This window comes from Vigna umbellata, chromosome 1 (assembly GCF_029865625.1).
Source record: "Vigna umbellata cultivar VRB3 chromosome 1, Vumbellata_1.0, whole genome shotgun sequence".
Taxonomy (NCBI): domain Eukaryota; kingdom Viridiplantae; phylum Streptophyta; class Magnoliopsida; order Fabales; family Fabaceae; genus Vigna; species Vigna umbellata.
In genome coordinates this window covers 24691710-24713114 of record NC_142165.1, presented here as the reverse complement: position 1 = coordinate 24713114, position 21405 = coordinate 24691710, and the positions used below count along the sequence as shown (strand labels likewise).

The window sequence follows — 21405 nt, the reverse complement described above, 5'->3', positions numbered from 1 at the left end:
TCTAATTATAGGCCAAAGTGTGTGTCTAGTATTATTATTCACAAAATTCAATCATGCAAACATGAGGATCTTTCTTCGGCAGCTTCATATAGCTCAAAAGCTAAAAGTCTCAGAAAAAGAAGCATTTGATTGAGTCCACCCAAATGAAAAACATCTTTATATTTTGTATGTTGTTTACCCAACAAAGGAGTGTATTAACTATATGAAGATACTGAGCCACCCATGGTGTCAGTGAAAAAGTGGATATTCTTTAAGATTTCAGATAGGTATCCCTCTGATCTTTTGAAAAACTTGGGAGTGAAAACATGAGCTTATAAATGATTGTTAAATTTGATAGAAACAATAACAATAGTTTGAATGTTATTCAAGTATTAATTATTTTTTAAACCTTGCAATGTTATCATGCAAAATGTAACAATTTTGTTTGTTGGAAACTTTATTGCATAGAAAACTATGATTGAAAGATTGTCGGGTTAAAGCCACACTAATAATTACTTGCGCAGTTGGAAGGTTCACTTTCTTTCTCAAACTGTTTCTTTGTCTCCCTCACTTAACAGACCTGTCTTAGCAATGGATTTGGACATAATATGATCACACATTTTAAATTGAGTTTTCTTCAAAGAGAATGAGATCAATAACAATCTCCTTTATTAGCAAAGTTTTATTAAATTGAAGTTTGGTTTCAAATCATATTGCGAAAAATTGAGAAAAGAGTTTTTGAAAATTTCTAAATCAAAAAGGAGTTGTGGAGAATAATTTCGAATTTGTAGATAGTTAATTATGCATCAACAGTGTAGAAATATGTCCTATTAAGTAAGAAATATAAACAAACTCAAAACTTTTACAATAGTATTATAAAATGTTATATAATTAATGACTTTTATTATAAGATAAAGTGAAATAAATTAATATTTTTACGTTAATAATAGAAAAAAATTAGTGTTTAAAATGTTTTCTTCTGTTTGAATCTTTGTGACATATATAGCTGTCTCACGACAACATCAACACTACATCCTCACAAGGAAGATACATTCTACCTTCCTATCATGTTTTCCATATCCACTTACAGACACATTGGCCTCAATCAGTATAGGTATTTTTGTGCACAACATTACAGACCACAAAAGCAAAGAAAAGTGAAAATCCAACACATCATCAAAACAAAGGATGCAAATCTAAGTTTTCTGACACATGAAAACTCTAAATTCAGTGACAGAAACATAAGCAAAATGTTGAACATGTATTGCAAGATGGTAGATAACCTGAACCAACATGAAAATGTATCCAATAGCTATAGTAAGAACATGGAAACCTTTTGATTTTACAATGACCTTAGTGTCACGAGAAAGTGAAAGTTGGTGTACAAGTGATGTTAAGTATCACTTTGAATTAGGTTGTTTAGTTGGATTTTTAATTATGTGTTTAAAAAGTCTAAATTAGTTAAATTCATTGTCTCACTTAATCTAAGTAGATAATGATCTTTTAGGCCAAGAGAGAATGTAAATTTTGTACATTTTAGAAGAGTAAAACAAGAGAAATAATTCGCATATTCATTAAAGTGTCTTAGTATTATTACAATTCTAACAAGTTCACAGTTGAATGGGACTGAAATTTTAACATTAGGTTCCCAATGTATGGTTCTTTCATTTTGATCATTTAGATCCTTAATTAGAAGTCTATAGTTGAAGATATGCTTTGATGTATTGATTGGTTGTAGACAATTGGGTGGTTGATTACATTGATATTTCATCTTAACGAAGCTTGATTAATTGACTTGTACCTATGGATTTTACTTCTCACATTGAGAGGGTTTTCTCACAATAAAACAATTGGTGTCTTGTTTATGTGATTATTATTTCTTTAGTGTTGTTGCTCTTCTTTCAAGTTCAGGATAATTTATTTTAGCTAGATACTTTGGTTATTTTTGTTATTCTTTTACTTGTTTGAATAATGAAGACAAATACAAGATGGTGGTTTTAAATGATAAAAAGACTTGTTATTTGTAAAGAAATTACTCTTTCCCCTCTTTGATACGTAGAAGAAAAAGACATAGTTAAGAAGGTCATAAAGAAGAAGAATATAAATAGTTAAAAGGGTCACAAGTTAGTCTTAACCACTATATCCTATCCAAAGAAGACATACTCAATACAAGATGTACTGTTTTTTAAAACAATTATTCTCTCATAGTTAAGAGGGTAGTTAAGAGTGTCACAAAGAAAAAGAAGAATACATAGTTAAGAGGGTCACAAGTTAGTCTTAACTATTGTACCCTATCCAAAGAAGACATACTCGATAGAAGATATATTGTTTTTGAAAACAAATATTCTCTCATAGTTAAGAGGGTCATAAATTAGTCTTAACCACTATATTATATCCAAAATCTTATAAACTTCAATAAATTAATAAATAATTAATCAAATTAAAAGTCAATTGTTCTCTCATAATTAAGAGAGTCACATACAAATAGTCTTAACCACTGTACCATATCCAAAATCTTATAAACTTCAATAAATTAAGGAAACTATAGTATAATAATCAAATTGAAAGTCTATTCATAACTTGTAAGTGGTCAATTGTTTTATTTAAAGTTTTAATTTGTTCACAACTGTCAATTTCGTAGTATTTGTTGATATTGAGAAAATTATAAACAACTGTAGCTTATAAAAAACAATTTCGAGTCTATTAGGGCACAAAAACTTTGATATCATGGCTAATGTATAGTTTTTAACCATTTAGTAAAACTTTCATCGTAATTAGTCTATTATGAATTTACTTGTACTTACGAAAATTCTTATATTGCACTTGATTGACCTTTCAAGTGACACGTCATGAAGATTTTAAAATTGCTGGCGTTGTCTTAGGTCTTGTAGAATTAATTTTAAGTAAATTACAAAGGACGCATTTGTCATGTTAGTTTGAATAAAATCAAGTTTGAAATCTGTTTAACCTCGATAACTTTGGTGGTTAACAACAATATGATTAAATTTTTAACCCATGTATTAAGAAGTTTAAATCATCATTAACACCTCTGGAATACCCTAACTTCAGAATAATGTAACTTACTATTTCGATCCCATCCCTCAATTATTTATAGACTTGATCAAATATGGTGCTTAGCCTTTCCGGACAAGTTTAACATTGTTTAACCAAAAGAAAATTTGAATGAATTGAAAACATGAGCTAACAATCAATATGAGCAGTATTCAAGAATATATGCTAACAATGAACTGATTACAGAGGCTACATGAATGGGAAAATCATACCCAAATAACTGAAGACCGCTAAAATGGGTCATTAGAGTGATCAGAAGCAAAACCTGATTCGTAGCATTCATAAGTTGAACCAATGCAAATACAAACAAAAACTCTCAAAATGGCCTACTACTGGGTTTAGAAGAGGTTTTGGATTTTGCAAAGTCCAGTAGATCTTTAAAAAGGACACCTTCTGGCTTCTCTTGTTTGGTTGGAGTAGACGAATACATAGATAGATTCTGGGTTTGTTCCAACAAGTTGTCATTTGAGGAACTGGAACCAAAACTCAAAGGAGACACACCTTGTTGCTCAGAAAACTGTTGTCTCGGATAAAACATTGAAGGGGGTTGTGGAATGGAGCCAGAAGATTGTGTTTCCCGAGGAGTTGGTGTAAGGATTTCCAAGGATTTATTGATGACAGATACTTCATCAAACACGGGCTGCTTGCTTAAAACTGGTGATGAGGTACTTGAGGAACAAGGCGGAGAGGAAGGCGGAGAGGAAGACAGTGTTCTAGTGGCTGAGGCAGGATTATTGGAACTAGAATGAAGGGGCTCGACATGTGAAGTTGGTTCAGAAAGTTCATGGGATCCTTCTATTTTGTACACATCCCCACTGAGAAAATCAATCATACCAGTATTAGAGTACACTGGCTGCTTTGGTGGCGGTGGTGGGGGAAGAATTGGGTTTACTCTCACTGGTTGTACATTGTTATTGACTTGTTTCTGTCTCTGTGCATTGATACCACGTGATGACCTGCACTCAAGGTAATATAAACTCCTAATTACTTACTAAATGAAGAAGAAATATCTATCAACCAGTGTATCAACTGTAAAATGAGTCATGCTTTAGAGATGTAACCAACATGCTCTCATATAACAGACATAATCCACTACGAGAAACTAACTTGCAACGAGTTCAATATAATACTGCAATTTAACCTATGGGCTAGTTGGGCAAAATCATCGTCTGACTCTTCTTCCTCTTCATTCTTTACATTTACAGGTGGCAGAACTGGTGTTTCTACTCCTCTTGTGACTGTAACAGGAGTTGCTTTTACAATATTGTCATGTTGACTAAGCACTCGCTGAAGACTGTCATTCAATGCCAACCCCTGACATAAAAGTTGCTCATCCCTGAAAAGAATCAAACATTACAGTCATTCTTGTTACATCTTGTTAATTACAGTAACAAAAATGGAATTTGTCATCTTAATCAATATTCTTACATAGTCTCATTCACAAGAAGCATGACAAGCTTTTGGTAAGAACGACATTGGTCAACAAGGTCAACAATCACCTCCTGCTTGACAACCTGCATATTTTGTCACGAATTTTAAGAAAGAAATTAATGTTGATTACTTGTTATGATAGCTTTTTACTAGACAATAAGCTAAATTGAGAAATAAAAAGATTATATTTTTGAAAATAAATAAAAATTAAATTTCATAAATATTCACTATATTTCGAGAAGTCATTTAAATAAGATGACTTGTCTAAATGAAAAAAACATATCCACAACAAATTATTTAAAAAATGAATAGAAGTACTAAAAAAGTTTAATAAGAATTAATTATATAAAAAAATTAAATTACAATTACGTAATACATTTTTTTCAGAAAACAGAAACATCCCTTATATAATATAACTTATGTAATTATACCCTTCTACATATCATTTTACATTACCAATTAGTTTATCAGTAATTTTACAAAACACTTTTAATCCAAGCAGCTAGTTTATGAACTTATTTATTAGTAAGAAGTTTATCAGCTAGTAGCCAACTTATCAGTTACTAGTCACCTTTTAGTTAGTTTTGACAAACAACCTTAAATAACAACTTCAAAATTTAAAAATATGTTTTTTATAAACAATCATAACTGAATAGAGATAATGTAGCTAATCAGATAGTAGACAAAGGACAACAACATAAAACGTTACACGACCTCAGGACTTTTAGGATCCAAGGCACTAAGCATTTCACTCAATACATCTGCTAGTCCTTGAGCATTCTGAATCTCTGGCAAACTGATAACAAGAAAGTTCAGGGGATAAACACCAATACAACTTAAGAAAGTGAACATTCATGCAGTTAGATGGTAGTCTACATTTTTATAAAATAAAATAAAATAATTTCCTCCAAAGGTCACTTGTGAGAAATGGGCAGAAGTTGCCAATGGAAGAATTTCATAATGGTGAAAATTTCATTATCAGGCAGAAATGATCCAAAAGTAGTTTTGTTCAGAGTTATGAGAAATTTCGTTTTTTTTTTTTTAATTTTAAAACCATGACCATAATCCAGAACTTAAGGGTACAAAAAGTAAAAACAGCAGGAAAGGAGCGAAAGAAGGTAAAATGACATTGAAAATATTCTGTTAATGATATGTTATGATGTGATACAAAATACAAAGAACTAACCTCAATTTATAGTACAGTAATACTACATTGTTAATCCCAATTAAATATTAAAATAAATCATGAAATATAAGAAAATATGGGAACAACTCAAAGTGAACCTCCAAAAATATGGTAGAGTATTTAATTTTCTAATTCTAAGATATAATATTGTGAGCCATTTTCTCGATATGCTAAAACCTTTAGAATAACATTGGGTTTATAAGGGTGGAGAAACAAACTTCCTAAATCTCATACACGATGTGCAATGACTAAAATTATAAGCCATGAAAAAAAAAGTTCTACAACAGTAAAAAAAGATGCAGTTAAAGAGTACCTAAGGCCAGATGCATCAGACTGAATAGAAGCCTGAATAGCAGCAGCGTCATATTCTGCAGCAGCAATATGAGAACCTGACTGGCTTTGGGGAGGCGTGAAGAAAGGAACACTATTTTCTTCTCGTGGGGGAAATTCAACACCAGCAGACTGCCAGTTATTTAAGAAGAAGTACATAGAAGAAATAAAATATCAATGTTTTATGAAGAAATTTCAACAATACAACAACTTAGTAAAAATATTCTTGGAAGAGCGTGACTGATGACATTTGGAAAACCAACTGACACATGTGATAGAGAGATACAGAGAAAGTTGTTGAATGATTGACAAATCTCAAAAGCATGTTCCAGACAGGTGTAAAAAATTAATAGTCCAAATAAAACATTATCATTTATAACAATAGGAGTGTGTATCAATAGAAAATTAAAAATGTCAATATATATCAGTTTATAATAGTAATGTCACTTGGAAAAAGTAGAATAACACTTGAAATGTCGAAATTTACAAGAGCAATCACCTTTAATTCATTATATGTTGCATGGTATTGGGGATACCTTCCATTTGGTCCACCAAAAGCTTCTTGCCATGTATCAATCAAAGTCAATATCTTTTCCCTCACACTTAAGTCCGGCTGTACAATAGAATTAAAAGAACGCAACACTTGATGAGAGAATTTTCCCTTTCAAACATAACCGTTTCAGAAATTATAGTAAATTATAAAAGAAATATGCAAAATATAGTTGGCACTTGGCGCATCCAAGTCAAGATGTAAACTAAGCTGATCAGTGTTCAAAAACTCATTGAAGTCGGTTGTGGGTACATTATAGGTAAGTAACCCCTGCAAGGCTCATTGAACCCAGGCATTACTGTGACTCTAGGATGAGACTGTGGCCCTAACCCTAAAACTTTCTCTAAAGAATAACAGTAAAAGAAATCTTCGGTATCAAAAGTCCAAAAATACCTTCTTCTTCACTATTTTAACCATGTCATGTAAGATATCCCGCTCAATGATCTGAAACACACTGTCACCACAATTTTTACTAAGGGTTTCCAGAGCCTACATAAAATATTTGAATACAAAAATATTCATGTCAGGTAATCATAGTTTTTTATGTTATCACCATTTGGAGGCAATTTAATTATAATATCTTTCATGCAGACAATGTCTGAGGACTTTTACATAATTTACACCATTTGCAAAATTTTAGTAAAATAGAATATAACTTAATTCATCATATCAAATTGAATGAAATGCTTGATAATTTTGTAGTTAAAGAAAGTACTGACGAAAAAGGAAAGTTGTATTTTGAAAAATACTGACAAAAAGAGCCAGAAGTTGTATTTTCGGATTTTTACTGCTCAATCGCTTCTTAAGTATCTTTATTGCATCCTTTGCTTGCCTGCAAATTCAATCAGTTCACCAACAAAGATGAGGAAAATGCTATGGAATCCCCATAAGAAAAAATAAAAATAAGGGTTGAAGCAATTTTATACTTGAGATCATAATCTAAAAAAGGAAATAAACTCAAAATAATTTTATTCCGCTTTGAGTCCTCCTATTCCTAATGAAATTCCAGTCCAGGATCCATATTCAACAGATATTATACTGAAGGTCGTGTTTGATCCTTTCTGACATCATCTTTAGCACCCGATCTAGTTGTCCCTTGAAAATAATTGGTCTATTGTTATTCAAAAAGGAATATGATCTACTTGTAACCCGTCTCCAGACTATACAAGCCTTATTTATAATTCGTTTTCCACCAAACTTTAGATACTTGTTTGTTTTTGTTATCTTCTATTCCTATACCTAAGCCTTTAGGGGAAGCTTTATCTCACCTAGACTGTTGGGAGTTGATTCCACTTATAATTATTCAAAACTGGACTCTGTTTCAGCTTAACATCATAAATGTATTTCTACATGGTGATCTAGATGAAGAACCTTAGATGGAGCAACATTCTAAATTTGTCATTTGGGTTGAGTCATCTCATATTGTTGGCAAACTCATACTTCTTGGGTATTGAGGTAGCACAATCTAACGATGGTAATGTTATATCTCAAAAGAAGTATGCATTGGATATTTTGGAAGAAAGTAGGTTGATGAATTCAAAACTTGTTGAAACATCCATGGATCTTAATACCAAACTCCTACCAAATTAGGGGAAGCCTATTTCAAATCCTAAGCAATATAGAATATTGGTTGAGAAATTAAATTACCTTATAGTTAATCGTCCTAACATTCCCTTTGTAATTAGTGTGGTGAGCTAATTTCTCAATTCCCCATGTGAAGATAATTGGAATGCAATCATCAGTATATTAAAGTACATTAAAAGATCTTGTGGAAAAGGTTTGTTATGTGGTTCTAATAACCATACAAAAGTTGCCTGTTATTCAGATATTGATTGGGCAAGATCTCCTTCTAATAGAAGATATACCTCCGGGTATTGTCTCTGTTAGGATATGTAATGTGTATGTTAGGAGGAAACATATAGAGAAGTAGTTGTTAGTTGGGTTGTTAGGTTAGGTGAGACTTTCTATATATAGTTGGGGGGTCTTTGTATGCAGACGGATGTTTTTGATAGTTTGGAGAAGGGTTGATAGGATCTTTGGCATCCTGTATGAAGGGAACATTGTCCCTTGGCTGCTCTCGTACTATATTTGTGCCAAGAATCAATAATAATAGTTTTACACAATGAGCATAGGTGGTTGCAGTGGGTTTTTCCATGTTTTCTTTATCTAGGAACCTAAAAATTGGTCCGACCTGCCAGATCAAGAAGGTGTGGAAGCATGGAAGGAAGAGTCGGTGCTTTGGAAAGATTGGCCAACAAACAGGGAAGAGCTATAACTGAAATAAGAGACACTATGCAAGAACTCAGGGAGAGCTTCCAAGAAATGAAAGATATGTTGCGGAAGTCAAGAACCCATGAAAGGGGATCCGAAGGTAGTCAAAGTTCGGTTAGTGGAGAAAGAAAAGGAATGAAGAAGGTAAAGATGGGTATGGATGCTGAGGAAGATAATCTGCAAGACATCAAGAAAGAAACTCTCATATGGAGGGCAAAATTCAATCAATAGGGAGAAGAAAAGAAAAGAGGATGCCATGGACAATAATGGAAGTAGGAAGGGTGAGGAAGAACCACTGTTCCCGTGGGTTGGAGGAGAGTTGTCCACATTTGAAAGGAATGGCACCCAAGGTCAAACAACAAGGGCAACAAATGTTCTTGAAGTTCATAACAACAAAGGATCAACAAAAGTACACCTAACCGTCAATAACAAGGAAGAAAATGCAGTCCAAGGGTTCAAGACCTGGCAATAAACAACTCAACTAAGGATAGTTGAAGGGGACAGGAGAAGCATGTTATTTGAGAGTTTGGCAACAGTAACACATGTGAGAGTGTGACAGCAGATGGAAGTAACACTACTAATTAGCAAATTTTGTGGGATCTTCATTTCATTTTCCTGGAACTAGATTTAGTAATGATATGTGGTTGAAGAAAGATTTTCGTTTTCAACCACTCTTTAGTTATATTGTTAAATCAAGTTTTGTTGGTCCCTTAGTTCCTTTTAGCATTGCTTCGGAGCCATTGTTTGATAATTCTTGGGTTCATTATCTTGTGAGAGATGGAATAATGGAGCAGCGGTCGAAAGTGTTGTTACTACAAGAGCCGATGAAATCAGAGATGAAATTTTGAGGGTTTCATAGAATTGTGCTAAAAGAATCCAGCAAGAGTGGAAGTCATGGGAGAAGGATTTGTCGGATTCAATATTTGTCAGAGTTTATGAATCAAGAATAGATTTGTTTAAGGCAGTAATTATTGGAGCAGAGGGAACACCCTATCATGATGGCCTTTGCTTTGTTGATGTTTTCTTCCCAAACAGTTATCCCATTGTAACCATGGAAGTCCACTACCACTCTTGTGGGCTTCGGCTCAACCCAAAATTATGTAGTTTAAGCAAAGCTTGCCTTAGTCTACCTAACATTGGGTCTAGCCATGAGATTGAGAAGTGGCAACCAGGTGTCTCAACAATTTTACAGGTTCAGGTCTTTATATAGGGTCTAATCTTGAATTCAAAGCCATACTATAATGACCATGGAATTGCCCATCTAATAGATTAGAAAGAGGATGCTTTTAATTCCTTGCATTACAATGAGAACACATTTATCCTATCATTGAGGACACTGATGTATATCAAGAGAAGACCTCCAAAGAATTTTGAGGACTTCGTGGCTAGACAATTCTGCAATCAAACTCAAGACATTCGGGTGGCATGCAAAGCCTACATAGACGGTGCTCAAGGAGGTTGTTTGACCAAAGAGGGAGTCCAGGATGTTGATCAAAGGGACAAGAGTTGCTCAAATCAGTTTAGGTCTTTTTTTATTGCACATGTGGACATGCTTGTTAGAGAGTTTATGAAAATTGGAGCTAAGGACTATGACAAAGTATTCCCATTAGCAAATCCTTCTCAACCACAAGTTACTTGGAGGTGGAAACTTTTGATGGATGTTGGGATAAATTTAAGGATTCTTACTGATCTTCAGGTCTACCATGACGATCCTGCAAAAGTAAGGATTCTTACTGCTTCTACCTACCAATCTGTTTGGTAGACGTAATAGGAAGAAGGCCACCAAAGTTGATGAATCTCCCTAATTTTGTGAATGAGCTGATGGGAGATCAAGTCTGACAGCAAGTATTAATCCAAGGGCAGAGAGGAATCCTTGAGGCAGCCATGTGGGAAGTTCTTGCAACATTTAAGGACCACATTCTAGACTTCAACCTTAAGGACAAGGTTGTTTCTGCAGCGGCACGTAATGTTAGGATATGAAGTAATTGATTGTTAGTTGGGTTGTTAGGTTGGGTGAGACTTTCTACATATAGTTGGGGGGGGGGGGGATCTTTGTATGGAGAAGGGTTGACAGGATCTTTGGCATCCTGTGTGAAGGGAACATTGTCCCTTGGCTGCTCTTATATTGTATTTATGCCCAAAATCAATAATAATAGTTTTACGCAGTGAGTATAGGTGGATGCAATGGGTTTTTCCAGGTTTCCTCTATCTAGGAACCTAACCGTCTCGATTGGTGTTAACTTGATTTCTTGGAAGAGCAAGAAACAAAGTCTTGTGGCAAGATCTAGTGCAGAAGAAAAATATAGAATTATGGCCTCAGCCACTTGTTTGGCTTAAGCAGTTGCTTAGAGAATTACAATTTGAAGATGTCACTCAAATGACACTTATATGGGACAATTAGGCAGCTCTTCATATCAAATCTAATGCTATCTTGCATTAAAGGACTAAACATATTGAGATTGACTGTCATTTCATTTGAGAAAAGATTGCATCTAAAGACATCAAGACTGAGTTCGTTAACTCAAATTATCAGTTAGCGGATATTTTCACTAACTCTTTAAGGGGACCGAGAATTGATTATTGTAACAAGTTTGATACATACGATTTATATGCACCAGCTTGAGGAGGAGTGTTAAATATATTGCATTTTATGTTAATTAGGGAAATGTAGACTTTTGCTATTGTTTGATATTAGTAGATATTGTTGATATTATTTTTAACAATATCTTCTATTTCCATATTTATGTTAGGTTGTCATATATATTTGTATCATTCTTCATTATAAATGTATTGCTCTAGGTGTGTTTTAGACATAATAAGAGAGATTAATCCTACACCTAGTTTTATTATATTCAATTGGTATCAAAGTCATTGTCTATTCTAGCGAGATTTGTTGTTTGTTGAGCATATTGTTCCACCCGCTATCGGGCTGCTCATTAATTTTTGGTCCTACACATGATATGTATATACCTCAACATGAGAGAAGTGTGTTAGAAGTCTCACATCTAGAAAGAAAACCAATTTAGAGTAAATAAATAGGTGCAAACCTCACTTTACAAGCTGGTTTTGTCGAGTTGAATTAGACTTAAAGTCCACTTTTCAACATGTGAGGTTCTCCAAAGCTATGAAGAGATTTGACTTCAAACAAAGCCAAGGAGATCACATGTTTTTTACTAAACATTCAGAAAAAGGGAGGTAACAATTATTTTTAGTTCATGTTGATGATATGATAGTAACTGGCAATGATGAAAACGAGAAGGAGAAACTGAAACAAAGACTACTCCAATAATTTGATCTAAAAGAGCTTGGAAAATTGAAGTATTTCCTAGGGATTGAAGTAGCATATTCTAACCAAGGAATCTTTATATCCCCACAAAAATATATAACTGATTTGCTGGCAGAGACAAGAACTATTGGGTGCAGACCCACATCAACTCCAATGGATCCTAATCACAAGCTACGTAAAACTGAAGAGGAACCAGTGGTAGACAAAAAGATGTACCAGAGAATGGTGGGAAAATTAATATTCTAGCACACACTAGGCCAAACATTGCTTATTCGGTAAATGTAATCAGCCAGTTCATGCACGAACAGAAGGAATCTCGATGCAATCTTTAATTTTGATGCAATCTTTAAAACATGGTGGTCCCTAAATTCGAAAGAAAAGGGGTGTTTATTTCATTAACAAACAGTTCAACCCTTTCAAAATAAAGGATAAGAAATAAAAATTAAGAAAAAACAGATATTGAGGTCAGTGCACGAGATACAGATGCAGAATAAAGGTGGTATTGTCCAATAACATGCACCATAGTGCTTGACTAATTCAATTCTCTAAACAACACAAAAAAATTTGTAGCAAACGAAGAAAAATATCTTCCACCCCCTCCTACTCCCATGCAATTCTCCAAACCATAGTATAACCAGTAAAAGCAGAGTGGAAAATATTTTTTATTAAACAAACACTAAAAGATTTACTTTCTTGTAGTTCTATATTAATAAAATATAATCACAAGCATTGTTAACAAAGAACAAGGCCAGTCAACAACTAGTTTCCTGTCCATTTCTTCATTTCAAAAAAAAAAAAAATCCGCATAAAGCATATATAATAGAGCAGAATAATGGCTTAAAGAAATAAAATAAAACAAGAGAGATACCTAGGGTCCATATTAATGATATCACACAACTCTATGTTAATTGCCCAGTCTGGCCCAATCAGCATGTCACTAGTTGCCCTCTCAGCACAGGCTGATGCCTTGTTAGCCATTTCCCTCTCCCTCTCTCCAGTCAAACTCAATTCTCAAATTAAATTCAAATCTTCTGCAAATTCGAACAAAAAATTATATCATCAACAAGATTAAGCCAAAGTAAAATCATTAAAAACCAAGCACCATAAAATAAAACTTCGGACTGCACCATACACAATACTAATTTTATCTGATCAGAGGTTTCACTCACAATCTACGATTCAGACGATAAAATTTTCTATTTGAAAAAGTAAAAGAATGCAAAGGAAATTACCCACCCTGTAAGTCAAAATTATAATTGTAAAAACAAACTCAATTTGCTAATTTAACTGAAAATAATAACAATAACGTTCTTATTATTAAAAACCATATTAATATTGTCGAACTGGAGAAATCTTAAAGCCTGGGAAAACATGAAAACGCTGTCAGATCGAAATTTCTCTATTAGAGTGAGGCAAACGAAGGCAAACGAAAAGATAAACGAGAAAATAGATTACAATGCCGCGAAATTTACTACTTTACATGATCAGACGAAAACGCCGCTGATTAGAATTGAAAATGTAAAGCAAATCATGAGCGGTTCGGATAATTGAAGGAAGAATGAGGTAGCCATAGCTCTGAGATTGGGAATGGGGATTGTTGGCGCATTTATCAAGTGTGTGAGTTTGCTTCGCTTTTCTTGTTTTCTTTTTTGTGTTATTTAATATGTTTATTGAGTTAATTACGTTTTTTTTATTGAGTTAAAATTGAATTGGTGTACTAACTTTTATTATTTTATATTGATTTGCATATTAGTTTTAAATTTAATGTTTTTTCAATATTTATTTATTTATTTTTATGTTGTTTTGTGTAAATTTGATATATATTAAGAAAATTCAAGATACATGGAAGTTATGAGTTAGAGAAAGAATAATGAAATATGAATAATAAATAATTTAAAGATTTTAAAGATAAAATGTAAGAAATGGATGATGTTGACACTTGTAGAGAAGGCAATAAAATAGAAGAAAATAAGAAAAATAGTTTTACTTATATTAAAGACTGTATTTAGAAGTGTTTTAAAAAAAGCCTCCTTAATTATATATCTATATATATAGATAAATAAATTAGATATACAGATAATATTAATATCATTAATTGTTTTATACAAAAGTCTACATGTTTCGAGTTTTAGCATTTAATATATGTTTTTTCCGTTGTTCCTAACACAGTTGTTGTTAGATCTATTTGTAAGTGTATAAGTAATTAATAAATGACCATGGTAGTGGGCATGTGTGAATTAAGAAGTTACCTAATTTAAAACTTTATTTTTAATTTTTTTATAGTAAATTCAACTTCTTACAATAATAAAAATATTAATAATTAATATTTATTGATAAAAGGAAGTAAATATAATTTTTTTAACTTAATTATTATTTTATATTTTAACATATGTCGAAACTAAAATACGTATAAATTAAGAATAAAAATAAATTTTAATTTTAATTTTACCTCTAAATTTAAAAATTAAAAATATATTTAATTCTTAAATTATTTAAAAACTAAAAATATATTTACATCTAAAATTATTTATATAACTTAGTTATGTCCTTCGTAAAATTACTTAGACTTTGAATATGAAAAATGATACAGTGACCTTGAGGCTTTTTGTTGTTTTAAGTCATGAAACATAGAATAATAATAGAATATATAATAATTATAAAAAAAATCAATTTGTATATTTAAAAGAAAATAAAAAACATAAAAAAGATAATTTTTATATTTATAAAGAAATAAAAAAATAATATTAAATTAACTTAAAAAATTTGTATGCATCATAGCATCATTATGTAAAACAAAAGTTAATATAAAGAAAGTAGATGAGTGAAAAATAGGATAACATTGAGAGACAGATATGCCAAAGGAAAGACTGAGTATAAGTTACATCTTATAAGCATTGGTTTAAAACAAAAGGGACAAGTTCAAGCCCTACCCAAGTGAGACACTGAACAACCTTTGATTTTATTCTTAAATATATACACATTTTGATGTGTCTTTTATAAGCAGGCAAGTATACCAATGCATGAATTTGAACTCTGATTATCTGATTATGAAGTCAAGAACCTTTCGAACAAGTTTCCAAAGAAGAAGCTTGTTTTGGCCCAACCTCGGGTTTCAGCTGGTGCTTTGGCACTGCCAGGTACCCTTTTCACATTGACCATCACTGTCTGTCCAATTTCCTTGCGTAATGCTTCGATGATCTTCATGTCCACTGGGTTCCCAGATGAATCTCTCACGTAGAACACATTTAGCCCTTTCTCCCCAATGGTTGACACACCTGCCCTACTAACTGTTAAGCCATTCTCTCGTAGAATCCTTGTCACTTCTGACAGCAACCCCACTCTGTCCTTTGCACACAGTTCAAGGCTCACACCCTGTGTCCACCATCCACAGGATCAATGCTAACAACACTATTATGATCATGATGATGATAATTAATTGTATTCTATGCATAAATTGTCAAATAGGATAGTGTGACATTTATCACGTAATTAATTGTATGTTGTTCCAGAGTATGACAAGCATCCTTCACATTAACTCAATTTGCATATGATAAAACCAAAGGACAAACTTTGCCTTAATGTTTTTAACTTGTAATTTTTAGGTGATAGTGATGTGGATGAGATGATATTACGTGGAGATTATAGGTTCTTAAGCTCTAATGCTCTATTGAAGACAAAAGACCATCACTGTCACCGATTCATTAGGTGGATATGATGGTCACATACAATCTGAGTGGAACTTAGCCCCATATATCTGCCGTACCATTCGCAACAATACAAGTAGATAGCTGCAGGTTCAAAATGTATTAATTGGGTTAAACTCAGAAGAGTTTCTGATGAAGAGAAAGAAAGAGGGAAAGAAAGAAATGAGCAGAAAAGAATATAGTAGATCGCTGACTTCAGAAGAAAAGGGGTCAAGAGAAAATTAATTCAGTAGTTACGACATAGCATAATGATTATTGCAACACCATCTTATGAAATCAAGTTGCATGAAGAACTTACTAAGTTGAGATGCAGAAGTTCATCCCCGCCTTCGTTTTTTGGTATGGGTTAAAAAAACATGCATCAATCAAATGTAAACTGCACATTACCTCGCTAACTCTTCTTTGAATAGCAGCTTCAATGCATTTGACGACCCTTTCTTTCTCTCCTTCGGTATCAAGCGTGCATCCATCCATGTGCCGGATAAAGTACTCCTAACAATGCACATCAAACACTTAGTCCACATTTTTCAACTTGGTCTTTCTACATCTATTTTTTTGAAGAATAGTTTATCTACTAACACTGCAAATGAGTTTTCACTGTTTTTCAATTACAAATTTTCACGTAAGTAGATTTGTTCATTTTTATACTACAACATTCAATTACATAACTCTGTAAAAGATCCTACAGCAGTTCAATTCTTTTCCCGAGTAAATCCCCGTATGAATCATTTCAACTTTGTAGTTTGTGATGAACTATTTTACAGTTGCATCCTCAAGATTTGGGTTAAAATCAATTGAGCAAACCAAAAGTTAAATGATCACAGTAATTATGTATGATGGTAAATTGAAGTACAGAATGGATTATTTTTTATAAATAATGTGTACCTGTGATGCATATTGCCCTTCTGATGAGATTGTAGCATGGAAAACTACATACTGCATGTCGGTGAGAGTGCAAACAATGTCAAACATCAATTTTGCTCGATCTTTGCATCTTACAGTAACTACTGAGTACCCTTTTTCCACAATACGTTCTATTCTGATTTTTGGCCTAAAAGAAGGAGGACAATCTGTTGTTGTTACTCCAGCACTTTCGTAGTCCCTGTCAGCAAATAGCATTTGGTGGAGCCTGCGATCCATGTGGGTCAAACCCATTGAGAAACTGGTCCTAGCCACTTTCTCGTCATCCTCACACACGCGTAGGATGTGGTTGAGCTGCTCCTCCATAATAGACAATCTTTTTGATTCATCCATGGCTTGGTTTGTAGCATCATTGACATAAAGGACACAAGCTATTCTCATGTTATGAGTCCAAACTTCAGCAGCAATCACATTGAATTGGAGGCTGGCAAGGACTGCTGATATCTCAGACAAGAGACCCGGGCGGTCCCTTCCAATGATTTCAATGGCTTTATGATCACCAATTGAGTGAACTCCAACCCTTTTGCCTTGCCAACTCTTCACTCCTTCTGTGCTCTGGCCCTTTGGTCCTAGAGCCTGTTGTAATGTTCCCAAATAGTACTCAGTATTTGATGTGTGTTTAAATATTTATGTCACTGTGAGGAAGCAATTCTGTTATATTACATAGGTAAATGGAGGGTATCTAGCTACTACAATGAACCTGTTTTTTTAGCAAAATCACTACTGTATTTTCTAGACTGTGGAAGTTTCTAGGAGAGTTCGCAAGTGAATTGGAGATTCAAAAATGAGAAAGGATACAAATCCTATCTGGTTTTGAATATGGCGTGAACCAATTATTTTGTTTATACTACAATTGACTTTCTGTTTAAACGAACAAATTCATGATTGGTAATGATGTGTGTTTCTTTTTCTAAGACATAAAACTTATTGTGCACTCAATCTCCATTTAACTATCTAAAATTTTTTCCATCATTGTTTTGTTACTAATACATACTATCACATTATATTTAACTATAATAATATATCATATGTAGACAAGAAAGATGAGTACCTTTTCAATGAAGTCTATTGTTTTGCTGTCTGTTATCTTCTTGCCTTGCTGATCGGTGACATGAAATACTGCTTATTCAATTTGTTCAAACATGTCAGTGTTTAGCTATGAATTCATCTTTATTTACAAGATATGCTTAATCGAATATGTTCATAAGAACACCAATGTCTTGTTTGCCATACAAGAACTTAATCTACCAAACAGTGGATTATCCCTCTTTTTGGCTCAAATATGCATAGAAAAATAAATACATAATGGACATACATGGTCAAGAGAAAACTGAAAGTAATGAAGAGCATCTTGATAGCAACCAGTGTTTCTCAATAGTAACCAGCTCTTAATTAGGCTAACAACAATCATGGACAGGACAATTTTTTGTAGTCAATGCATTACCGATTCAAGTTTTCAATCACGAACATACCATCCATAAACCATCCACCATCAGAAGATATGTAAGCTTTGGTAATTATGAAGTCAAGGTCTGTCAGGATTTGCACCACTTCCAGCAGAATTCCAGGTTTGTTAATACTATCAAACTGCGTTTATTTTTTGAAAAATTAAAATTCCGTTAGATATAGAATCAACTTATCTCTATATTAATGATTCATTCTTGAACTACGGAAAAAATATGATCTGATGATGATAGCCACTTGTGGATCTAAATGGTTTTGGTAACTTAATATTTTAGCAATCGACTTAATGGGATCTTAACAGAAATTCTGTCTGTTCAATATGCTTTTCAATTCAGTTTTCAACTATCTTTTGTGTTCATTTATTCAAATTAGAACAAGGAAGAAACTGGGAGAATGTTTCTAATCAACGGCAATGAAGAAAGTGGTCACTTGGGGCTAAAATTTGAATTATTTTCTGCTCAAATGAAATTTGGTGAAAGTTTTTTACTTACGTCAGAGAATTGACTAAGGTACAATAAAGTCTCATTTGGCATATAAGAATAAGAATAAGGCTAAATTCAACGTAGTGTGAGAAAAACAAAGCTCTAGGGTTAAAGTAACTGGAAAATCCATATGGTTTAGGTATGTTTCCCAAGATGCTCAGCTGCCAAATCATGACTCAACACAAAGAGACCGTATCATTATCACAATTAGTCATTTTGAGAAATTATACCTTGATTAGTGTACAAGCATGGCAACTATCATTGTCCACAGAGACCCTGCGAAGTGGAAACAAAGTTACCATCAAAGAGTCACTTCTTCCGGGTATTAGAAATTCCCTTCACAAACCCCAATTTCACAGGGAGTTAATCTTGGACTCTAGCGGGGATTAAATTGATGACAAACACTAATTAAGCTAAGAATTGCCCAAGCTTTTAACCTTATTGTTCTGCTGTTCTTTTCCTTTTACCTTTGTGACTACATTAAACCAATTAAGCTAGAAAAAAATGCTGAGAGAATCTACACAATTTGCAGATCATTGCTAAGAAAAAGAAAAGAAAAAAAAGCCAAAGCTGTAATTCAAGGGAAGATAAAACAGTGAACCTTGGAGGGTTGATTCTGTTGCTGAAGTTCTCATACTCCGGATCAAAATATGGCCAACAAACTTTTGCCATTTAATCAACTTTCCCAATCACCAACTTTCCTTGTTTTCCCTTTATCAGAGTGAAAAAGTCTAGTCAGAGAGAGAAACAGAGCAGTTACTTTCTTGTGCAGATTCCTACTTGCAGTATACAATATAATATAACTGCAAAACGGATCACAGGTAACTAATGAGACCTACAGCATAGGAATCAAATAAGTTTTGAAGTTCCTAAGACAGATCCCATCATCAGTTACATGAATGCTATATGTTATGGTGCACAATAGTTTTATGAAGTGTAGTGCATAACGTGCCATATTTATACCTGCAATATTTCACAAATTTGAAAAGCATCACACAATCAAAACCATATTTTAAAACCCTGATGTCATCAGTGGGGAATGGTAGAGCACTACTTAATGCAATGCATTAGGCACACATTCTTCCAAGCATGAGTAAAGAATCCTCGTGCTTCATTTCCTGACCTTTGAACATGACTTTAGGAATAATAACATGTTAAGCACCGAACGTTCCTTTCCCAGTAGATTATCAAATGCAGAGAGAGAGAGAGACAGAGACAAGAATAAAGAGGATGACAGGAGAATCATGGCATCAGTAAAAGGAGACATTTTCGGTGCAAAACCTAGATGGGTACGTGGAAGAATCCAGAGAGAGTATATTAATGCCATAGTGGAAATATTAAATGCTATAACCTTTTCCTTTCTTTGGAGCACGCATAATAAAGCAATTTACTTTACAGGTAGAGTAACAAAACTCACAATTATTACAGAAAGCAAGATGGTTCGTGTGGTTGAGAGCTTTCCATATAACTTTTTCATGAGTTCCATGGCTTGCATACTATAGTGATTGTCTTCTGATTATTGTGTGGTTTATAACTTCGTTCAAGCAAGAATCACTCTCATGCAACCACCTTTCATTGTTATGCTAGGTAAGCAAAATATATATATATATATATATTGGGATTGACACATACTTTATATAACTTCTGGCACTTTTCTTTTTTTAGGTTTCCAAATTGTATTTGATTAGTGTAAGATCAGTACAAACTATAATTTTGTAATGGTTTTAGAACTCTAAGTCAGATGGCCTACTGTGAGCAAGACGTAATCTAGTATGTAACAGGTGTTGGGTGTTGGGTGTCTCAGTGTGAGTCTAAGTCCCACATTGGATAGAGCACTATATAAAGATGAAACATCCATTAACTCATTATCTTAACGTTTTGGGTAAAGAGTGGTGTCAATCACTTATATAGTTGGTTTAAATGTTATTGGTGTGGGTGTAACCCACAGGGAACTCCCTCTTCAATAGATCCAAACAGCGATATCAGAGCCAAAATAAAATAAAAGATAGTTGTATATGTTCCAGATTCAAACTCAATACTACGTTTATTTCATTCACTATGATCAAATCCTGAGTTGATAGCATGTTCATTCTGATACTATGTATTAATGTATTTTATAAGTTCAATCCACTTCAACACAGCTCCAAACACGCCATCAAGCAACAACAAGAATCCACGTGGTGATGACACATATTTAAGCTTTACAGGGCCATGCATATGATACCCAAATGAATGACAATCAAGCTTCGCCACGAATTCGTAACTCTGTAACATAGCAGCAAACATTTGAATGGAATCTTAGAATAGTCCGACCAAAGTGACTTGAATTGACATAAATATCTGATTCCAACTTCGATAAGAATAGTTGTTTTGTTTCACTTTATTTGTGAATTTACCATCACAAAAGGTACACATCCGTGCCCAATTGCCCTTACCTTATCCTCCACAATTATTCCGTAATATAGAAAGATCTTCAGTTACCACCGTTCAATTTGATGAGTGCTTTTCTGCAAGTTTCTGAGAAAATATTCTTTCAGATGATTATAACAGTGTGCTTATAGCACACAAATAAGTTTATATGGTGATTAAATATATTGAATGATAAATTGTGGGGTAATTTTCATTCTCACTTTATGCAAAAGTTCATTGCCCATCGAGAATAATGGTATTACAACTGGTATTTTATGTGAAAAACTAATGAGTGTTCATCAAGAGTAATAATATTGCAA

The 21405-nt window shown here is 33.4% G+C and overlaps 2 protein-coding genes and 1 pseudogene across 19 annotated transcripts; 1 reads left to right on the top strand and 2 right to left on the bottom strand.

Moving 5' to 3' along the window:
- Positions 1–3193: 3193 nt before the first annotated feature.
- On the bottom strand, positions 3194–13736 carry LOC124841138 (TOM1-like protein 3). 5 transcript variants are annotated; one of them, XM_047317335.2, is made up of 10 exons: positions 13586–13736; positions 12974–13136; positions 7302–7380; positions 6942–7037; positions 6498–6611; positions 5982–6130; positions 5197–5278; positions 4480–4565; positions 4193–4387; positions 3194–4007 (listed from the first exon to the last, which is right to left on the bottom strand). In XM_047317335.2, the coding sequence occupies exons 2-10, from the start codon at positions 13081–13083 to the stop codon at positions 3368–3370; spliced, it is 1551 nt and encodes a 516-aa protein (XP_047173291.1). In that variant the 5' UTR covers positions 13084–13136; positions 13586–13736; the 3' UTR covers positions 3194–3367. The 5 variants fall into 5 exon arrangements, with proteins under 5 accessions (XP_047173291.1, XP_047173293.1, XP_047173294.1 ...); XM_047317337.2 differs by lacking the exon at positions 6942–7037; XM_047317338.2 differs by lacking the exon at positions 7302–7380 and having other exon boundaries at positions 6942–7002.
- LOC148204981 (putative ubiquitin-conjugating enzyme E2 38 pseudogene) lies at positions 9076–12951 on the top strand (annotated as a pseudogene).
- Positions 13737–14973: 1237 nt separating the features above from the next.
- Positions 14974–19939, bottom strand: LOC124841140 (ACT domain-containing protein ACR3-like). 14 transcript variants are annotated; one of them, XM_088101462.1, is made up of 8 exons: positions 19800–19939; positions 19278–19387; positions 18907–18952; positions 18203–18317; positions 17782–17849; positions 16695–17306; positions 16197–16301; positions 14974–15477 (listed from the first exon to the last, which is right to left on the bottom strand). In XM_088101462.1, exons 2-8 carry the CDS (start codon positions 19346–19348, stop codon positions 15151–15153), a joined length of 1344 nt encoding a protein of 447 aa, XP_087957588.1. In that variant the 5' UTR covers positions 19349–19387; positions 19800–19939; the 3' UTR covers positions 14974–15150. The 14 variants fall into 14 exon arrangements, 13 of the variants coding, with proteins under 13 accessions (XP_087957588.1, XP_087957581.1, XP_047173302.1 ...); XM_088101455.1 differs by lacking the exon at positions 19800–19939 and adding an exon at positions 19640–19793 and having other exon boundaries at positions 19278–19407; XM_047317346.2 differs by lacking the exon at positions 19800–19939 and adding an exon at positions 19640–19793.
- Positions 19940–21405: the final 1466 nt, after the last annotated feature.